General features: G+C 45.0%; 1 protein-coding gene across 1 annotated transcript; it reads left to right on the forward strand.

Moving 5' to 3' along the window:
* The first annotated feature begins 1,454 nt into the window (after positions 1–1,454).
* LOC120928251 (RIB43A-like with coiled-coils protein 2) lies at positions 1,455–2,886 on the forward strand. Its single transcript, XM_040339357.1, has 2 exons — positions 1,455–1,533; positions 1,628–2,886. The coding sequence occupies exons 1-2, from the start codon at positions 1,455–1,457 to the stop codon at positions 2,752–2,754; spliced, it is 1,206 nt and encodes a 401-aa protein (XP_040195291.1). The 3' UTR covers positions 2,755–2,886.
* The last annotated feature ends 18,509 nt before the right edge of the window (positions 2,887–21,395 follow it).

A 21,395-nucleotide genomic window follows, 5' to 3' on the forward strand; every position in this document is an offset into this window, starting at 1 on the left:
TCTTTCCCCCACGATTCACGGGGGGTGGGCGGCAGGTTGTGGGTGGCCATTGGACTCAGAGCCTATCACAGTGATGGCGAACCTGTGGCACGCGTGCCACAGCTGGCACGCCAAGCCCTCTCTGTGGGCACTCAGCAGGCTCCCAGGATAGGAGAGGGAATCCCCCAGCAATGCAGTTATTTTCACTCGTGCGGGCGCGGAGTAGCCGGCTCCCTTTCTATCATTAATGCGATCGGGCAGTGGGACGGCAGATGTTTGTAAAGCCCTCCCTGCATACACTAAAGCAGCCCAATGGAAATAACACAGAGGGAGTGTCTGCTGTAAGCAGCGCGCAATGCCTCTTAATAGCCAGGAAGAGAAGAATGATCCTCCCTTCCTGGACTTGGGCAGCCAATAGGAGAGCGGCTTCCTGTGCAGGCCGGGCCTCGAGCACTGAAGCATGGCGATATGGAGGACTTTGGCTGAACACATGCACAGGTAGGACAGTGCTATGGGTGAGGGAGGGAGAGGTGAGGGCTCGCAGAGGACACTGCTGTGTATGTGGGGGGGATGTGAAGGGGGCAGAGGACAATGCTTTGTTGGGAAGGGCCCTGTGTTCTGAGCGTCCCATCCCTGTATTCTGAGAATCCCATGCCTGATCCATCCCATCCCTGCATTCTGAGAATCCCATCTCTGATCCATCCCATCCCTGTATTCTGAGAATCCCATACCTGTATTCTGAGAATCCCATCCCTGATCCATCCCATCCCTGTATTCTGAGCATCCTATCTCTGATCCATCCCATCCCTGTATTCTTAGAATCCCATACCTGATCCATCCCATCCCTGTATTTTGAGCATCCCATCTCTGATCCATCCCATCCCTGTATTTTGAGCACAATGCACTCCTTTGAAAAAGCACAAAGGTTTTTTATCTGGACACAATGGTAAGGTTGTTGGTCCCTTAGGGCTCATTCAAAGGGATGATCAGTCCTATCCTCCTGTACAGAGCCGCTGGTAGATTTATTCCATGTTGGCACTTTGAAAAAATTAAATTGGTTTTGTGTCGCGGTTTGGGCACTCGGGCTCAAAAAGGTTCGCCATCACTGGCCTATCAGGTATGCCCAATTATTCCTAGACACACATAAATAGCTAGCTGCTTCAACAGCTATGGACAACTAGGCTGTCTTTGTGTCCTTGGTCTCCGCCTCTTTCCTCCGGTCCCCCCCATCCAGTGGAAGAAACCCCACATAACTCTTTTTGTTGAAATCTGTTAGAATCAATAGCATTTCTCAGGGGCACCCAGTCCTCAAGTATTTAAAAAGATAATTTAAATGGCGGCATGTTGGTCTTGTGGCTTGAAAAGAGAAGAGGGGTTGGGGGATATCAGCGGAGAAGTATAATAAAAGATAATGGGAGAATGAAGGTAGAAAAAAACATGTAGCTACCATACCAGACAGTAGGCAGGGAAAGCATATGAGAGGGAAAGTGTCTGAACATGGGGTAAAGAGCTTCTGCTTAGCTGATTTATCAACATTTCTAATGTTGAAACCTTGTGAGCTAAAGTAAAAGAAGGAAGAGGATTGTACAAAAAGAGGGATCTCCAACACAGAGGAGTATAATAGGACCTATAAAAGAGGGATGCTGAGATCTGCCCGTGGATCTGAAGGAAGCCGCCGTGCTTCAGAGGAGAAGGGATGCCGAGCAGCAGAGGCAGAGCCGAGTCTTCGATGCCAGAGTCCGGAACGTCGGGGTTGATAAGGATGCTTTGGACCACCAAATACAGGATAGAAAAACCAGGAAGGAGACAGACAACAAAAGACAAGAGGCATTTGATGCACAGATGGTACAGAATGACAAGATCACCTGCTTATTAGATGACCGTCAAAAGGAAGACATCCAAAATCTAAACAAAGCCATCAACGATTTTAGACTCTGCTTACAGCAAAAAGAGGACCGCAGGGAGTTTGACTTATATGATCCACAGGCCTTAAAGAAAGATCTCCCCGCGCGGGTGTCTGATGATGATCCTCGCTGCACTGTTTCTGGGGTACAGAAGCTTCTGGGAGAGGATTTAACAGAAAATAACAGAAGGAAAGCACAGCAAGAGCAGCTTAGGGAATGGTCTCTCCAGCAACAGTGGGAGCAACAAAAAGCATTAGAAGACAAGAGGCTTGCTGATGGTCTCTATGACAAACACAGGATTGAGCTGGACAAGAAGGCAATGGAATTACAAAGAATGGAAGAAAAAGCCAAACGTCATGTCTGTACTTTCACAAAGGAATTCAACAAAGTCCAGGCAGAAGAATCATTAGCAAGAAGAAAGTTCAAGAAGCAACAGGAAGAAGAGGACAATTCTGTAGAAATCTCCAACCTTGTGGAAGGAGACCTCCTTTCTGAAAACCCTGCCCAAGCAATAAGTGCTTTTGGCCCGCACCGCATAGTTACTGATCGCTGGAAAGGAATGAGACCAGAACAACTGGAGGAAGTTATTAATGTCCAGCAGCAACAAATACAGGAAAAGATGAGACTGAAGGAAGAAGAGAGACAAAGGCAGGCAGAGTGGGACCGCAGGAGGGTACAAGAAGCCAGAGCCATGGTGCTACTTGAAAGACAACAAAAACGTCAGGAGAAGGAACTGCGCAAAGAACAGGATCACATCAACCTGCAGTTGGTACAGGCCCACGAAGCCCAGAAAAATTACTTGAACAAAGAGGTCTTCACTAACCCGCCAACAGATGCTTATTTTCACCAATTTAATACAACTAGCCGATGATGGTGGAATTAATTAATGTTTATAATAACAGGGGGAATTTTCATTCAACACTGTCAGTTTTATGGAACAATAGAACTGCTGCTGTGAGATCTGTCTTGTAACTTCAAATGAACAATTGTGGCATCCTAAAAAAAAAAAAAAAAAAAAAAAAAAAAAAAAAGAGGGATGCTGTGCTCAATGATCAGTTTATCAATGTGCATAATATGTTGTGGGCCCTAGCAGAAAAATAGGAAAAGAGAAAATTGCTGAATATTGAATTTAAAGGTGGTCAGCCCATGGGCTATGGGAAAGATAACTCAGCCCCCAGGACTGGGTATATAAAGACCAGTTTCACAGGCGAGTAACGCAATATTAGCAGCAGTGTAAGGCTGTCTAATGATGGAAAAGACAGGAAAAAAAACTTTTTGGAAACAGCTTTGAGGGGGAAACTTAAGTGCCGTTCAGAACAGAACCGGACAAGAGGTCACTTGTAAGATCAATAAAATGAAAGGTTTAGCAAGAATGCACAGTTGCGTTGCAACTGGTCAGTAATGTAATCACAACTGCTAAAATTTCAAAGACTGATCCAGATTGTCATGGAAACTGGGGTGAAGGCAGAATGCCACTCCAGTGAAACTGCCTCAACAACCAGACGTTCCACTTTCACCAAAGAATATTATCCAGCAGTGTGAAAAAGGAAGCAAGACATCACATCCACTCCCAACTGGGAATGTAATGCTCTGACGATACCTTGCTGAGAGTATTGTGCCAGATGTCTAGAGTGGATATGAGGTTGTTCACACTCACACTATACAGTTAACTAGGAGAAAATGTTTAGGCATTTATACTTGTAAAGTATGATCGTACACCTCTGCAATATCAAACAAAAAACAATAACATTTCCATCAACAGTGGGAAGGTACAATTTACTTATCACTAAATGGATTCACAACAAAAATGAGTCCTGTGTCCATTGACACTATGTAAGCCCAAGGTAGTGGGCCACCAATCCAGTCTAGCTAGCATATAACACCGGTTTAGCTATCTGGGATAGGGGGTTGGACAGAGCAAACCTGCAGGCCAGTGGATATGGAGCCTGCTGACCTACAGATCAAAGGTGACCGTAAGGTATTTGAAGTGCGGACCAAGAAAATTTTGAAGACAAATTAAGTAGTGTTTTAACTTGTCTGCAGGATGACATGCAAAGTGATCTAGCAGGTATCTGGGGCTTCATTGTTTGTTAAAAACAGAGGCCCGGATTCACAAAGCACTTACGCCGACGTATCTCGAGATACGCCGTGTAAATATGTGCCGTCGTATCTATGCGCCGGACTCTGAAACAAAGATACGCCTGAAAATAGGCTTCATCTGACCGACGTAACTTTCCTACGCCGACGTATCTTGGGCACATATTTACGCTGGATGTAAGTGGCGCTCCCATTGATTTCCTATTCAAATATGGAAATGAGGGAGATATAATATCCGCGGTTTGCGTAAGTCGTACGTCCGGCGTAAAGTTATTCCCCATAGATGAGGCGCAACCCATGCAAAGGTATGGACCAGGGAACACAAGCCGTCGAATCTTATGTCGTTTACATTATACGTGAATATGACTAGGCGTAGGTTACGTTAACGTCGTAGGCAGTGATTCATCGTATCTTAGGGAGTAGTTCCGACGTGATTCTGAGCATGCGCACTGGGATGCATCCACGGGATGGCGCATGCGCCGTTCATTATTCGTATCTTTATCGCGCTCGGCCCATCATTTGCATGCCTCACGCCCACTTCCACTTACGAGGACTTACGCCTAAGAAACCCAGCGCAGATTTGGTGGCAAGTGCTTTGTAAATTCGGGGCTTGCCTCTCTGCGCTGCATCGGCGTAGCGTAAAGAAGATACGCTACGGCGGCATAAATATGCCGATGTATGTGAATCCGGGCCAATGAATCCAAAAATGTATGACTTTGAGGGCACTGTACTAATGATACAACGTATTTAAATTGTGTATAGTAATTTATTAGAACAGTTATGTTACATAAAAATACAATTGGATATAACCCCGAACAATGTATTAATTGATAATAACACCACCTCTCTGATATAGGTAGGGAGCCTCTAAAATACTACAAACGATTACCAAAAATTGGCTATAGAACACTATGGGCTCCTAATACTACTAATAATAGTACAATATAATATTGGATAATATTGGGAGCAGGGGGTGGTACTGACTATTAATAAGGTGCAGTAAACAGCAAAGTGCCCCCATATTGGAAAATAAATTGGTCCCCCCAAGTATAACAAGATGAACATTTAAAGAAAGGGCTTGTAAGAGCAAAGACTGGGGATGAATGGGCACTTGAGTTTAATTAAAAATTGGTTTAAACACTCATCATTTCTAGTGGTGGAGTTTGGCTGAATCTGAAATCCTGACATATTACCTGACCACAGTGACCATGATGCACCCACAAAGACCATTTTAGTCTTTGTAGTTAATACAGTGAGTTTCACAGGAGAAAAGGTTCACCATTCAATACATAAACAACATAATATACAAAGCCACTGTATTGTGGGTGCTCCCACCCTATTTGACTAGAATTATTAAAGAAATATGTCAACACGGGTGGCTACCATGGAAATTTGCTATTACCCATGGCTCGTCCCTCCCTAAATAGCGTGAGAAATAATGAATCCAAAATTGTGGGACTTTAAGGGCACTGCACTAATGATACAATGTATTTAAAACTTGTATAGTCAATTATTAGAATTACATAAAAACTGTTAGGCAACATAAAAACACAATTGTATATAACCCCAAACAATGTATTCATTGATAATAACACCACCCCTCTAATATAGGTAGGGAGCCTCCAAAATACTACAAATGATTGATGTCTTCAGATGGATAGATAGATCTGTGCTCAACATGTTTTGTGTTGCGGGGAACGCTTCTTCAGGAACTCAAGGGGATAATATTAAATCTATACCCTGTTACCATCAAGCTATTATATACCCAATAGGGACCAAGTGTCACTACCTTAGAGCATCTTCAGATGTGGTGGGTGTAATCTGTGCCTGTGGATTCATTAGGGCATAGAGTACACCCTACCCAATGGTTCTATAAATCTATATTACTCTTTCTCTAAATCTTTAAACCATATTTCCATGTGGATTGTAATACACAGGGGATCATTTATTTTACGTCGGGAAGAGGATTAGACCTTTTAGGAAACATATTCACTATCACATATACTACACATCGAGTGGAAAAATTATCACCCCAGTTAGTCGACATCTTGACCTCTACCATGGCTTTGATATCTCATTGGTGACATTTATAGCCCTGGGAAGGGTTGACAAAGACCTGAGGGGAGTGAATTGGGATAAAAAGATCCTCCAGAGGGTAACCCTCTGGATCAAAAGATTAAATGCCATTCATCCCCCAGGCCTAAATGAAGTCTCCTCTTACAAGCCCTTTCTTTAAATGTTTGTCTTATGTTATACTTGGGGGGACCAACTTATTTTCCAATATAGGGGCACTTTTCTGTTTACTGCACCTTCTTAATAGTCAGTACCCCCTGCTCCCAATATTGTCCATCATATTTTGTTTATAGTGAGATGCTTGTCTATTAGTTTTGGGGTTAAATTTGGGGTTAACAATGAGGCTATCCCATGTATTACTAACTTTAATATATATATATATATATATATATATATATATATATATATATATAGTAAATCAATGTTTTGAGAAGTTTAGGGTATCATTAAATTAATAAAGACTTCTGCGCATGCATGGCAACGGCCACCTGAGGGGCATGTAATTTTGGCCGGGCCGAGTGATGTAATGCATGGGCTAATTTCCCGCGCTGGGCGCCTCGATCAGGATGCATATATAGGGAGAGGTGACCAGCTAGGCCCTGTTGAGACCCGCTGATCAGTCTCATTAGTGCAGCGTTAGTGTACAGCCGAGGAGCAGGCAGCGTGATTGAGCTAACAGGAGACAAGGTAGGTATATCTGCATGAATATTGATTGATGGCCTTTTTCATATAGTGCAGGAGGCAGTCCTTAAGTGGTTAAAATGTATGTTTTTTTCCTGAAACTTCCCTCCTAAAGTGAAGGTGCATGTTATACTCCGATAAATACGGTAAATCCAAATAACACGCCTAAGCTCATCCTTAGTCCTGAGCGGCGCTCAGGGATTTGTTGGGGCCACAAAAGATATATATATATATATATATATATATATATATATATATATATATAATTACACAAATAACATCTCTATACCACACACTGCCACAAATGCAAGAAAATTATTGTTGGGCCATGTATTAGTGCTCGGACGAACACACTTAGACCGACTTTAAATGGTTCAAAGAATGTAAGGCAAAATGATCGGCCCTCACGCATGTTCACTTCATCAAATCTCGCCCTCTTTGAAAAAAGTTTAGACACCCCTGTTATTTAACATAACTGTTTTTATGTAATTCTAATAAATGAGTATACACGTTTTAAATACATTGTATCATTAGTACAGTATTGTTTTTCACGCTATTTAGGGGCGAGACACGGGTAATAGAAAATGTCCATTGTAGCCACCCTGTGTTGACATATTTCTTTAATTATTCATTGTTTGTTAGCATAAGGCCGATCTCTCGCACTAAGGGTCAATGCAGCAGGAGTATGGGGCAGTAAGTTGCTAGGACTCCCTAAGCTCCTCAGCCAGTGGGTGTCCTTCTCACCAAGGGTTTCCAGCCAGTCCTCCAGATGAAGAGGCTCAATGCCTAATCATTTAAGCAGAGTCAGTACATCCTCAGCCACCTTTATGTAGCGTCCACATTATGAAGTTTGTCTAAAAGCAGTTTAAGAAGGCCCTCCTTCACAGCATGTTTGGAGAGGTCAGGCAAGATATGTATGGTAGCACCACCAAAGTCAATAGATGACATTTCTGGGGTGACTGGGGTCATTAGATCTGGGTCCTAAGGCCCTGTGCACCCAGTCTATCTCAATGTTCTCTGCTGGGGTATCTCCAAATAGGCTGCTGAAGATGCCTAGGACCATGTCACGCAGGTTCACAGGAGGGGTAATCTCCGGGAGCCCCCTAATGCACATATTACCCCTTTTATTACGGTCTTCTCAGTACTCTATTTGAAGTTGAAAGCTGGATAAGTGAGGGATTGTCCTTTGTAACTGTGACTTTTCCTTGTGGGCAGAGAAAGTCCTCCTTACTGGGAATATAGTAAGGATTTAGCTCCCTAAATGACATCTATTGCTTAACCCTCAAGATGCAAATGAAAACAATGTATCACACAGTGTGGATAATATACAGTTGTTTTAAATGAGCACTGTAGATGCGTTTCTATTAATAGATGGTAGCACTACACTTATTTTGATTCATTCATAGTGAAGGAGTTGCTGTAAGTCTGCCAGCAGCGTGTCAGGGGCACAGTGGCCCAGATTCACATAGAATCGCGGCGGCGTAACGTATCGTAGATACGTTACACCGCCGCAAGTTTTCATCGCAAGTGCCTGATTCACAAAGCACTTGCGAGAAAACTTCCGCCGACGGCCTCCGGCATAAGCCCGCGTAATTCAAAGGGGCGTGTTCCATTTAAAATAGGCGCGCTCCCGCGCCGGACCTACTGTGCATGCTCCCTTTTGAATTTACCGCCGTGCTTTGCGCGAAGTGACGTAATTTTTTCGAACGGCGACGTGCGTAGCATACTTCCGTATTCCCGGACGTCTTACGCAAGAAGGAAAAATTTAAAAATGTTGACGCGTGAACGACGGCCATACTTTATACAGCACATACGTGTGCTGTGTAAAATTAGGGCACCTAAAACGACGACTAACTTTGCGACGGGAAACTAGACTAGCTGCGACATAGCGAACGCGAAAAACCGTTGTGGATCGCCGTAACTAATAATTTGCATACCCGACGCTGGTTTACGACGCAAACTCCCCCCAGCGGCGGCCGAGGTATTGCATCCTAAGATCCGACAGTGTAAAACAATTACACCTGTCAGGTCTAAGGGCTATCTATGCGTAACTGGTTCTATGAATCAGTCGCATAGATACTCTGAGAGATACGACGGAGTATCTGAGATACTCCGTCGTATCTCGGCTGTGAATCTGGCCCAGTGAGTCAGACCTGCCAGTGCCAAGGGAAGGTCTGTGTCAGATTGAGATGTCCAAGGTCCTTAGATCTCTGTTGAAAGGCAACGCAGATCAGGGGTCTTGCAGTATAGAACCCCCAGTCAGTGTGCTATGGGGAGGGTGTACCAGTTGAGCAGGTCCCTCTTGTGGAGGGCAGCATGGATCAGTGCCATCTTGACCAGGAACTGGTCTGTCCTAGTTGGACATTGTTTAGTAAAGAATCTGTTGATCCCAAACTCTGAGGCCTTGTACTCACGAGCAGACATGTCCGATGAAACCGGTCCGCGGACCGTTTTCATCGGACATGTCTGCCCGGGGACTTCTGTTCGATGGCTGTACACACCATCGAACAGAAATCCGCGCGTAAACAATACGTGGGGCGTGTCCGCGGTGTCGCCGCGTCGATGACTCGGTGTCGCCGTGACAATGACGCGGCGACGTGGGCAGGCCTGCCTTTTAAATGCATCGACGCATGCGTCAAAGTCATTCGACGCATGCGAGGGATGGCGGGCGGCCGGACATGTACGGGCGGACAGGTTTCCAGCGGACTGTTTTAAAGCAAGTCCAGGAAACAGTTGTCCGCTGGAAACCTGTCCGATCCGCCCGAAAATGGTCCGCTCGGGCCTACACACGGCCAAACATGTCTGCTGAATCTGGTCCGCCGACCAGTTTCAGCAGACATGTTCGGTCGTGTGTACGGGGCCTTAGTCTTCTACTCTTGGGCTTTCTTGCCTTTAGACATGAATGATCTGTGGACTTCAGTGCTCACTATGGGCCAGATTCACAAAAGAGATACGACGGAGTACCTCAGATACTCCGTCGTATCTCTCAGAGTATCTATGCGACTGATTCATAGAATCAGTTACGCATAGATATCCCTTAGATCCGACAGGTGTAATGGACTTACACTGTCGGATCTTAGGATGCAATACCGCGGCCGCCGCTGGGGGGAGTTTGCGTCGTAAACCAGCGTCGGGTATGCAAATTAAGAGTTACGGCGATCCACAAAGGTTTTTCCCGTCGTTACGTCGTCGCAAGTGTTAGATTTCCGTCGCAAAGATAGTGCACCTTTAACATGGTGGAAAAGTACTCCACCATGTTAAAGTATGCCCGTCTTTCCCACGTCGCTTTTGAATTTTTTAAATTTTTTTTATTTTTCCCGGCGTAAGTGCTTTGTTGACATCGCGATTCTCAAAACATCGGCGCGTCGTAATTTCGCGCAAAGCAAGTCGGGAAATTTGCAAAAGGGAGCATGCGCAGTACGTCCGGCGCGGGAGCGCGCCTAATTTAAATAGTACCCGCCCCCATTTGAATTGGGCCGCCTTGCGCCGGACATGTTTACGATACACCGCCGCAAATTTCCAGGTAAGTGCTTTGTGGATCGGACACTAAATCTGAAAACTTGCGGCGGTGTAACGTAAACAGGTTACGTTACGCTGCGCCCAAGCTACGTGAATCTGGCCCAATGAGTTTTCCAAGAATCTGTTTTTGAGAAGGCAAAGCAGAAGCTCCTGAAGTTGCTCCAGACATGCCGCGCTTGTGAAATTTGTATGTGTGATTTAGGTTTTTCTTAATTATATAATATTTTTTTTACAATTGTTAAATTAGTTGTGTGAGTATATTGTATATATATACTGGTTTATGAAAGATGTTTAACTTTCAACTAAGGAATACATTTATTTCTTAGTCAATTTTGTGAGACAGCATGTAGGAATTCATTTTTCCACAAAGTGTCAGTGTTAATGAGAAGGAAATTAGATTAGAAAAAACATATTCAACAAAATACAATCCATTTAAATATCTGCAGTATGGTTTTTATTTAATACTTAACTGGAATTAAACCAAGTAAGTTATTGTTTTTTCCTTTTCCAAAAAATAGACTAGAACAAAACTACAGAATGTATAATGACATCAGATTTTCTTGGTTTTTCTAACAATGTGATCAACAGCTGCACACATGACTACTGCCATAAATTATAATACATTTCCAAAATAGTTTCATAATTTTTTATTACAGATACATTTTTCTTTAGGAAAAAAAAAAAAGCCATAGAGTTTTTTTCAATGTCTGCATTAAATTTTAAGCTTTATTTTGGGCCTCACGTGCATGTGAAATAAAAGTTATTTGTTTTTAAAAAAAAGCCTTGTCTAGATGACCATTGTCTTTGGGACAGAAAGTGATGGGAAATCCAACATTTAATAGTCACCGTAAAAGGAATAGATGCAAAACCTAATTGTGGAATTCTTCTTGCTTTAGGCTTCGTTCACACCTAATGACGATGCGGCTACCAGGAGGGGTCCAGTGCATCCTGGTTCACTGTTTCAGGTCCGAGTTGAGCCCGAATTTTTGGCAGAATTTGGACCTAAAATGGACCAAAAGACGCAGAGGACTCCTGTGCAAATGTGCACCGGAGCCTCATTGGAGATACGTGAACCGGCTCCATAGAGAGCCATTCACATTCTCCTGCTATTGCGTATTGGATATGGAGATTCCGCATCCAATTTGCAATAGTATGAACCTGGCCTTAGAGAAATTTGCTCTGACTTCTTGTTATGAGTGAAAAAACATGATGGAGTTGTTCACTATTGTCTACTCTATCCAAAAAAAAGATTTGGATTTACAAACACATTAAAGCAGCACATTCAAGCTGTGGTCAAAACGTTGTCTATACAATGTATACAGTATCTCACAAAAGTGACTACACCCCTCACATTTTTGTAAATATTTTATCATATCTTTTTAATGTGACAACACTGAAGAAAATGTGCTACAATGTAAAGTAGTGAGTATACAGCATGTATAACAGTGTAAATTTGTTATCCCCTCAAAATAACTTAACACACACTGATTAATGTCTAAACCGCTGGCAATACAAATTTCCAAATTAGGCCAAAAGTGTCAATATTTTGTGTGGCCACCATTATTTTCCAGCACTGCCTTAACCCTCTTGGGCATGGAGTTCACCAGAGCTTCACAGGTTGCCACTAGAGTCCTCCTTCACTCCTCCATGATGACATAATGAAGCTGGTGGATGGTGGATGTTAGAGACCTTGCGCTCCTCCACCTTCCGTTTGAGGATGCCCCACAGATTCTCAATAGGGTTTAGGTCTGAGGACATGCTTGACCAGTCTATCACCTTTACCTTCAGCTTCTTTAGCAAGGCAGTGGCGTCTTGGATGTGTGTTTTGGGTCGTTGGAATACTGCCCTGCAGCCCAGTCTCCGAAGGGAGAGGATCATGCTCTGCTTCAGTATGTCACAGTACATGACAGGCTGACCCCCCCCCCCCCCCCCCCACCCCTTCAACCTCTGCAGCAATGCTGGCAGCACTTATACGTCTATTTTCCAAAAACAACCTCTGATATGACACTGAGCATGTGCACTCAACTTCTTTGTATATATATATATATATATATATATATATATATATATATATATATATATATATATATATATATATATATATATATATATATAGTGTATATATGTTTATATACTGTATACAGTTGCAATAAAAAGTATGTGAACCCTTTTGGAATGATATGGAATTGGTCAGAAAATGTGATCTGATCTTCATCTAATGCCCCGTACACACCATCACTTTATGTGATGTAAAAAAACGACACTTTCTGTGAAGTAAAAAATGACGTTTTTGAAACTTCAATTTTCAAAGACGAAGTTGCCTACACACCATCGTTTTTCTCACAATGTTCTTGCAAAGTGAGGTTACGTTCCACCACGTTTTACCATTGAAGTAGCTTCTGGGCATGCGTGGATGAAAAAACGTCTTACAAAACGACGTTTTTTGCTACACACGGTCAATTTCTGTGAAGTAAAAAGTGCACTTTTGAAAAACGACACATAAAATTGAAGCATGCTTCAATTTTTTTTGGTCGTTTTTTACAAGACATAAAACGACGTTTTCCCCCACACACAGTCAATTAAAGTGACGTTTTTAAAAACGTCATTTTTTTTCATCACATAAAGTGATGGTGTGTACGCGGCATTAGTCACAACAATAGACAATCACAGTCTGATTAAACTAATAATGCACAACAAATTAAATGTCACCATGTTTTTATTGAACACACAATGTAAACATCCACAGTGCAGGTGGAAAAAGGATGTGAACCCCTAGACTAATGACATTTCCAAGACATTTATTGACATTTATTGCAACTGTATAAGTTTATAAATATATATATATAGGATTTATATAGCACCAACATGGCAGGCAGTACAGTTACAATACAATTCAATACTGGAGGAATTGGAGGGCCCTGCTCATTAGAGTCCAATTACAATCTTGGATATATTATAAACAGACCCAGTTTCCCAGTTAAAGTGGTTGTAAAGGCAGTTTTTTTAACTTTATGCATTCTATGCATCAAAAGCTTTGTATACCCTTTTTTTAAAAATAGCAAACATATCATACTTACCTCCACTGTGCAGTTTATTTTACACAGTGTGGCCCTAATCATCGTCTTCTGGGGTTCCCTTGCATCAGTAAACCCCCTAGGTGAAGGGCTCTCTCTGGGGGTTACCTTGCAGGCGTGCTTCCGAGTCCAGCATGTGCGTCCATAGACACAGAATGCCCAACTCGGCCTTGCCATCCGGAGCCTGCATTAATGGATTGGATCGACAGCAGCAGGAGCCAATGGATGCACTGCTACCTATCTATCCAATTAAGGGAAGAGAGGTACAGCGCATCTCCGCCGAGGGAACAAACGGGCTCAGGTAAGTAAAACGGGGGGCTGGGTGGCCGGTCAATGTCAGAAGTTTTTTCACCTTAATGCATAGGATGCATTGAGTTGAAAAACAGGAGGGTTTATAACCCCTTTAACCACTTAAGGACCGCCTCCTGCACATATACGTCGGCAGAATGGCACGGCTGGGCACAAGCACATACCTGTACGTCCTCTTTAAGTGCCCAGCCGTGGGTCACTCATGCGCGCCGCGGGAGCACGCCTGCGACCCGGTCTTAAGCTCCGTGACCACGGCCGCAGGACCCGCGGACCCGATCGCCACCGGACTCCCGTGATCGGTCACAGGAGCTGAAGAATGGAGTGTAAACACACCTTCCCCGTTCTTCACAGTGGTGCTGTCATTGACCGTCTGTTCCCTGATATAGGGAAAGGCGATCAATGACGTCAGACGTCCAGCCCCGCCCCCTACAGTTAGAAACACATATGAGGTCACACTTAACCCCTTCAGCACCCCCTAGTGGTTAACTCCCAAACTGCAATTGTCATTTTCACAGTAAACAATGCATTTTTATAGCATTTTTTGCTGTGAAAATGACAATGGTCCCAAAAAGTGTCAAAATTGTCTGATATGTCCGCCATAATGCCGCAGCGTGTACGGACAGCGTGTGGACGTGTGTAACTGCAGCTCCTGTCAGCCTGACACAGGGCTGCATCTTTTGGTTCTCTCCCCGTTCCCTCGTGTTCGGCTCTCCGCGACCACCCCTTCCTCCAGCGGCATCAATCCATCCAAAGCCCCTTCATCGGAGCTCTGTGGGATCCAGGACCGGCGGCTCCCCTACTCAGCACTCGCGCCCCCCTTCCAGCGGCACATCCGAGCCCCCCCCTCGGGCCGAGGCCTTTTACCCGCCGCCGAGCACCCTTCCGTGGGATCCAGGACCCGCAGCCCCCTCTCACAGCTCCGCTTGCCCCCTACGTAGCCGCCGCCTTCCCCTGTGGACATCCAGGCATCCACGGGCGCTCCCCCCCCTCTCGCGGGCAGAGCCACAGGAAAGACCGTGGCTGTGGCCTAGCCCCAGCCAGCCGCATCATCTCTCCCTTTTCCACAGGTTTCCCCAGCCAGACAGGTCCCAGGAACACCCGGAGGCTGGTAATCGACGCCCACTAGCCGCATCTCGGCTACCAGAGCATAGGAAAGGCCGTGGCTCGGGCCTAGCTCCGGTCCCGGCGGCCATCTTGGTACACCCAGCCAGCCTTGCAAGCTCAGGCCATACAGGCACTGGAACAACTCTCACGGGGTCCACTGACAACTCAAACCTGGATGAGTAGCCCAGGGACACAGCCCGGTAAGTAAAGGACTTTTTGGCACCCCTTCTTGACCATTCTTCCTTTTCCCCACCCCCCTTTTACACTTTTCTTCCCCAGCTCACCCATCGCATCCCAGCCAACACCTGCCAGGTAAGTCCATCCGGGGTATCACTTAGCAGTTGATCCAGGGTTTTCCGATCGCCTAGGGGTCAGGAAGGAATTTTTCTCCCTTGCTACAGCAATTGGCCAGCTCGGCTAGGGTTTTTTTGCCTTCCTCTGGATCAACTGAGGGGGGCGGTAGGCCAGGCCATCATCCTTGCAGCAACATCACAGATCCGATTCACCGTCACTGAGCGAATACCGACCGAACCTCCGGGAATATCAGCTCCCCTGATCACCATCTTCATCTTCGCTGGATCAACAGGATCACTGTACCATCACATCACCATCAAGCCATCTCCCACCATGCTCATCATCAAGTACGCAGCAGACACTCTCCGCAGTCTAAGGAATTTGGCCTCAACGCTACCAACCTCCACGCAAACAACACTACGGAAAGAACAACTACTAAGATTCTACCGCCAACCAAAACTGAAAAACGAGAAGCCACCGCCCCAATTACAACACTTAGAATGCGCCCTGATCAACACAAGATCGGCAGTCAAGCACAGACAGGAAATCCACGACTTCATCATCCAACACAACACAGATTGCCTCTTTATCACAGAAAGTTGGCTAACACCCGACTGTAATCCCATCCTAGCAGAATTAGTGCCCGAGAACTATCGCATCCTAACCGAGCACAGAACAGGACAAAGAGGAGGAGGCCTAGCAGTGATCTACAAATCCCACCTCGCTCTCACCAAACCAACTCTACAGAACTCACTGCCCTTTATGGAAACACTCACCCTGCAACTTCAAACAACACCCGAGGAAACCGTCCACATACTATTATGCTACAGACCACCCGGACCAAAGACGCATCTCCTCACACCCTTCACCGAATTCTTCTCGACGTACACCCTGAAAACCAAAAACCTGCTGTTACTTGGGGATTTCAACCTCTGGGCTAACTCAACCCAGGATCCCATCGCTACCGCTTGCATCGGCCAACTCGAAGAACTTGGTCTGCAGCAACTGATAAAGACGTCAACACACGCGTCAGGTCACATTCTGGACCTCATCTTCAAACAAAACATGAATATTAACACTCTGGACAACAGACCTTTACCTTGGACGGACCACCACGCCATCAAATTTATATTAACCATCGACACCATCCTTCAAAAACCCAAGCTCCCAACAACAATACACTGGACAAGATCGCAGAAGAAACTACACTCTGAGCTCTTCAAAACCACACTAGCGACCAAAATAGAAGTACCAAACCTGAACCACTCAACGGATCAAACACTCAACGCCTTAAACAAAGCATTACTGCAAACAGCCGACACAGTCGCTCCAAAACGCAGAGCTCTCAGCCGGAAAAACAACTCGGGCTGGTTTAACGACACTCTGACTCTACTGAAACAGGATCGCAGAAGAGCTGAAGGAGCCTGGAGGAGGAACCCATCAAAAGAAAACCTCACAAAGTACAAAACCCTCACCAAGAATTACCACAAAGCAATCTTTAAAGCCAAAAAAGAGCACTTCGCAAACACCATCTCAAAAGCCCTAAACCGTCCACGGGAACTTTTTAAACTAGTCGCTAAGACTATGAACCCCGCATGCTTGGAGCCCCCTGCAAGTGAGACACAAGAATTCTGTAACAAATTATCTGACTTTTTCATCGACAAAATAGAAAAGATTCGGCAAACAGTGCAACAGAAAAAAACCATTAACCCCACTCAGATACAGCAAGAAGAAGCAATCCACATGAATAGTCCACGATCAACGATTTTCGAACTGGTCCCAATTACCATCGACACCACAAAAAACATCATCGGAAGCCCCTGAGACAACACATCACCAAATTACATCATCCCTACAAAACTCTTGAAAGAATGCACGGATATCTTGGCACCCATCATAACGCACATCATAAACCAATCGTTCAGGGAAGGGATGGTTTCCGAGCACCCTCAAGCAAGGCATAATAAAACCCCTCCTAAAGAAACCCAACCTCGACCCTAAAGACCCAAACCATCGCAGACCGGTAACAATCCTGAACACCATCTCCAAGATCATGGAGAAAGCAGTAGTACAACAGCTTCAGCCCCATCTTGACGACCACAAACTACTAGATGCCCTACAATCAGGTTTTCGCCCAGGCCACGGCACAGAAACGGCTCTCCTCAAGATATGGGATGACGCTCTCGAAGCAGCAGATGACGGAGAATCCTGTCTCCTAGTGCTGCTGGACCTTAGTGCAGCCTTCGACACGGTAGACCACAACATATTGCTTGCGCGACTCAAGGAAGTAGCAGGAGTCTCTGACGCAGCCCTACCGTGGTTCGCATCTTTCCTAGAAAATCGCACTCAGACTGTGAAACTTGGAGATTTCACATCAGAAACACGGACCATCACATGCGGAGTCCCGCAAGGATCACCCCTCTCACCTGTACTCTTCAACATCTACATCCGCCCGCTCCTCAAAATCATCAGCAAACAGGACCTGTGCTACCACTCCTATGCGGATGACACGCAGCTGTACCTTCGAATCACCAACAAAAAAGACCAATTTCATGAACTAGGAAAATGTCTTACACTGATCGACAATTGGATGACGGAAAGCTCCCTCAAACTCAACGGATCCAAAACAGAGCTACTCACCCTTCATGCAAATAGGAAATCTATCTCCAGGACCACATGGACACCACCCACCATCCTCGGACAAACCATCGCGCCAAGCAATAAAGTCAAAAGTCTCGGAGTCATCTTTGACGCAGACATGACGATGGATGCACAAATAGGATCAGTCGTCAGCGGTTCTCATCATCTGCTCCGCATGCTACGTAGACTCATCCCCTTCATCCCGGAACAGGACACAGCAGTAGTGGTTGGAACAATCATCAACTCACGACTCGACTACGCAAATTCACTCTATTTAGGACTACCGAAATACCAGATTTCACGTCTACAAGTCGTCCAAAACACGGGAGCCAGACTGGTAACTGGTAAAAAGCCGTGGGAACCAATCTCCCCGGCCTTGAGGTCCCTCCACTGGCTGCCCGTACAGGACCAGGTGACATTCAAGACACTCTGCCTCACCCACAAATGTACACAGGGTAAAGCTCCTCAATATTTAAGCGAGAAAATAAAACCCTACGTCACCAAGCGCGTGCTCCGATCAACCAACCAAAACCTTCTCCAAATCTCACTACAAATCTAAGGGAGAACGTAGATTCTCGGTCCAAGGACCACGGCTCTGGAATGCTCTACCCACGACCATCTGCTTGGAAGAAAACCATCGGGTTTTTAGGAAAAAACTGAAGACCCACCTCTTCTGAAAGACCTGTACAACTCTGGATGCCAAGCGCCTTGAGGCGATTAAGTTCGCATTTGTTGCGCTATATAAGTTTCTCACTCACTCACTCAGTCACGAACAAAAATATAGAATTTTTTTCAAAATTGTCTCTCTATTTTTGTTTATAGCGCAAAAAATAAAAACCGCAGAGGTGATCAAATACCACCAAAAGAAAGCTCTATTTGTGGGGAAAAAATGACGCCATTTTTGTTTGGGAGTCACATCGCACGATCGCGCAATTGTCTGTTAAAGTGACGCAGTGCCGAATCACAAAAACTGGCCAGGTCCTTTACCTGCGTAATGGTCCGGGTCTTAAGTGGTTAAAATAAAAAATAAAAATTCTGTGTGCAGCAGCCCCCCTCAGCCCCGCTAATACTTACCTGAGCTCCCTCTCTACTATCCAGCGATGTGCACGAATGCCTCAGCCATCCAGGACTCTCCCCCCTGATTGGCTGAGACAGTGGCATTGGTACCCACTGCTGTCTATTAAAGTCAGTTAGCCAATCAGGAGAGAGAGGGGTGGGGCCAAACCACAGCTCTGTGAGAATGAACACACTGAGCTGCAGCTCGGCTCAGGTGCTCCCATAGCAAGTTGCTTACTGTGGAGGCACTCGACAGGAGGGAGGGGCCAGGAGCACTTAAAGGGTCACTAAAGGAAAAAAATTTTTTTGCTGAAATGACTGTTTATTGGGTATAGAGACATAAAAGTTAACTGATTCCTTTTAAAAATGATTAAAAATTGAATTGAATCTATCATATAATGTGCCTCTAGTTTCACTTTCGGTTTTAAAGGTACATACATGAAGTTCCGGGTGAGAGGTGAGTCGGAAAGACTCAGGCCCCATACACACCATAGAATCTATCCGCAGATAAATCCCATCAAATGGGTTTCTGCGGATAGATTCTATGGTGTGTACACTCCGTCGGATATCTATCCGCAGATAAATCTCCCCTGGGATGGATTTCCAGCAGATGGATATTTGCTGACATGCTCAACAAATCCATCTGCTGGAATCCATTCCAACGGATGGATCCGCTCGTCTGTACAGACTTACCGGATCCATCCGTCCAAAGGGATTCCCCGCACGCGTCGTAATGATTTGACGCATGCGTGGAATTCCTTATATGACAGCGTCGCGCCCGTCGCCGCGTCATAATAGCGGCGACGGCGCGACACGTCATCGGCAGAGGATTTCAGCGGGGATTTCAATGCGATGGTGTGTACACGCCATCGCATAGAAATCTGCTGAAATCCTCGAGAGGATTTATCCGCGGATACGGTCCGCTGGACCGTATCTGCGGATAAATCCTCTCGTGTGTATGGGGCCTCACAGAACAAAAACAAACAAATCCAGGGCAGTGTTTTGTTTTTAAAATTAATCTGATTGGTTCTGAGGAGTTTTAGACACACAGTAATGACAGCTTAGACCACCGTGAAAATCTCCCAGTACGATGGTTATAAGGAAACAGGCAACCAGGAAGTGTGGAGATCACAGCAGAATTACAGCTACTTCAAAGCAAAAACGAACAATGAGGACATGAAACCAGTACTGCAGTAAGGTAAAGGAAGCTATTTAGCTAAAAAAAAATCCTTTAGTGACCCTTTAAGAGGGACCGAGAAGAGATGGATCAGTGCTGCTCTGTGCAAAACAATTTCACAGAGCAGGTAATTATAACTTGTTTGTTATTTTTGAACAGAAAAAATACTTAAGTATCACTTTAAAAAGTAAAAAAAATCAAGTAATTTTAAATGCTTACTTGCAGCATTTTTCTTTCCATAGAGGATTTTTATCCACTTGCAATGTACCTCTTCCTAGCAAATTTCCACACAATCTCAGAAAATTTGAATATTGAATATTGAAAAGGTACAATATTCTAGGCTCAAAGGGCCAGATTCATAGAGAACTGCGGCGGCGTAACGTATCGTCTTTAAGTTACACAGCCGCAAGTTTTCCTCGTAAGTGCTTGATTCACAAAGCACTTGAGTGTAATCTTGCGGCGGAGTAACATTAAAAACGTCCGGCGCAAGCCCGCCTAATTCAAATGGGGCGGGGACCATTTAAATTGGGTGCGTTCCCGCTCCAAACGTACTGCGCATGCTCCATTTTGAAATTTCCCGCCGTGCTTTGCGCGAAATGACGTCGCCCGTCGTAATGTTTTGAATGGCGACGTGCGTAACGTACTTTCGTATTCCCGGACGTCTTACGCAAAAAAAAAAAAATTGAAATTCGACCCGGGAACGACGGCCATACTTTAACATGGCTCGTCTAAAGTTAAGCCATGAAAAAGCAGGCCTAACTTTGCGACGGGAAAAGCCGACTAGCGACGACGTAACGAACGCGCGTACCTTCGTGGATCGCCATAAAAGCTAATTTGCATACCCGACGCTGGAAAACGACGCAAATTCCACCCAGCGGCGGCCAAAGTATTGCATCCTAAGATCCGACGGTGTAAGTCAATTACACCTGTCGGATCTTAGGGCTATCTATGCGTAACTGATTCTATGAATCAGCCGCATAGATACTCTCAGAGATACGATGGCGTATCAGGAGATACGCCGTCATATCTCTTTTGTGAATCTGGCCCAAAGTGTCCCACTCAAATCAGCTAATTAAGCCATAACACCTGCAAAGGGTCCCTGAGCCTTAAAATGGTCTCTCAGTCTGGTTTAATAGGAATCACAATCATGGGAAAGACAGCTGACCTGACAGTTATGCAGAAAACCATTATTGACACCCTCCATTAGGAGGGAAAGCCTCAAAATGTAATTTGAAAAGAAGTTGGATGTTCCCGAAGTGCTGTATCAAAGCACATTAATAGAAAGTTATGTGGAAGGGAAAAGTGTGGAAGAAAAAGGTGCACAAGCAGCAGGGATGACCACAGCCTGGAGAGGATTGTCAGGAAAATTCAAAAGTGTTGGAGACTTTCACAAGGAGTGGACTGAGGCTGTAGTCAGTGCATCAAGAGCCACCACACACAGATGGATCCTGGACATGGGCTTCAAATGTTGTATTCGTCTTGTTAAGC

This window comes from Rana temporaria, chromosome 2 (assembly GCF_905171775.1).
Source record: "Rana temporaria chromosome 2, aRanTem1.1, whole genome shotgun sequence".
NCBI lineage: Eukaryota > Metazoa > Chordata > Amphibia > Anura > Ranidae > Rana > Rana temporaria.

Excerpts from the sequence above, each read along its gene's own strand:
- LOC120928251 (XM_040339357.1), top strand. The coding sequence starts at position 1,455 with ATGAGAGGGAAAGTGTCTGAACATGGGGTAAAGAGCTTCTGCTTAGCT. Across the intron at positions 1,534-1,627 it reads ATTTCTAATGTTGAAACCTT|ATCTGCCCGTGGATCTGAAG; the intron begins GTGAGCTAAAGT and ends AGGGATGCTGAG.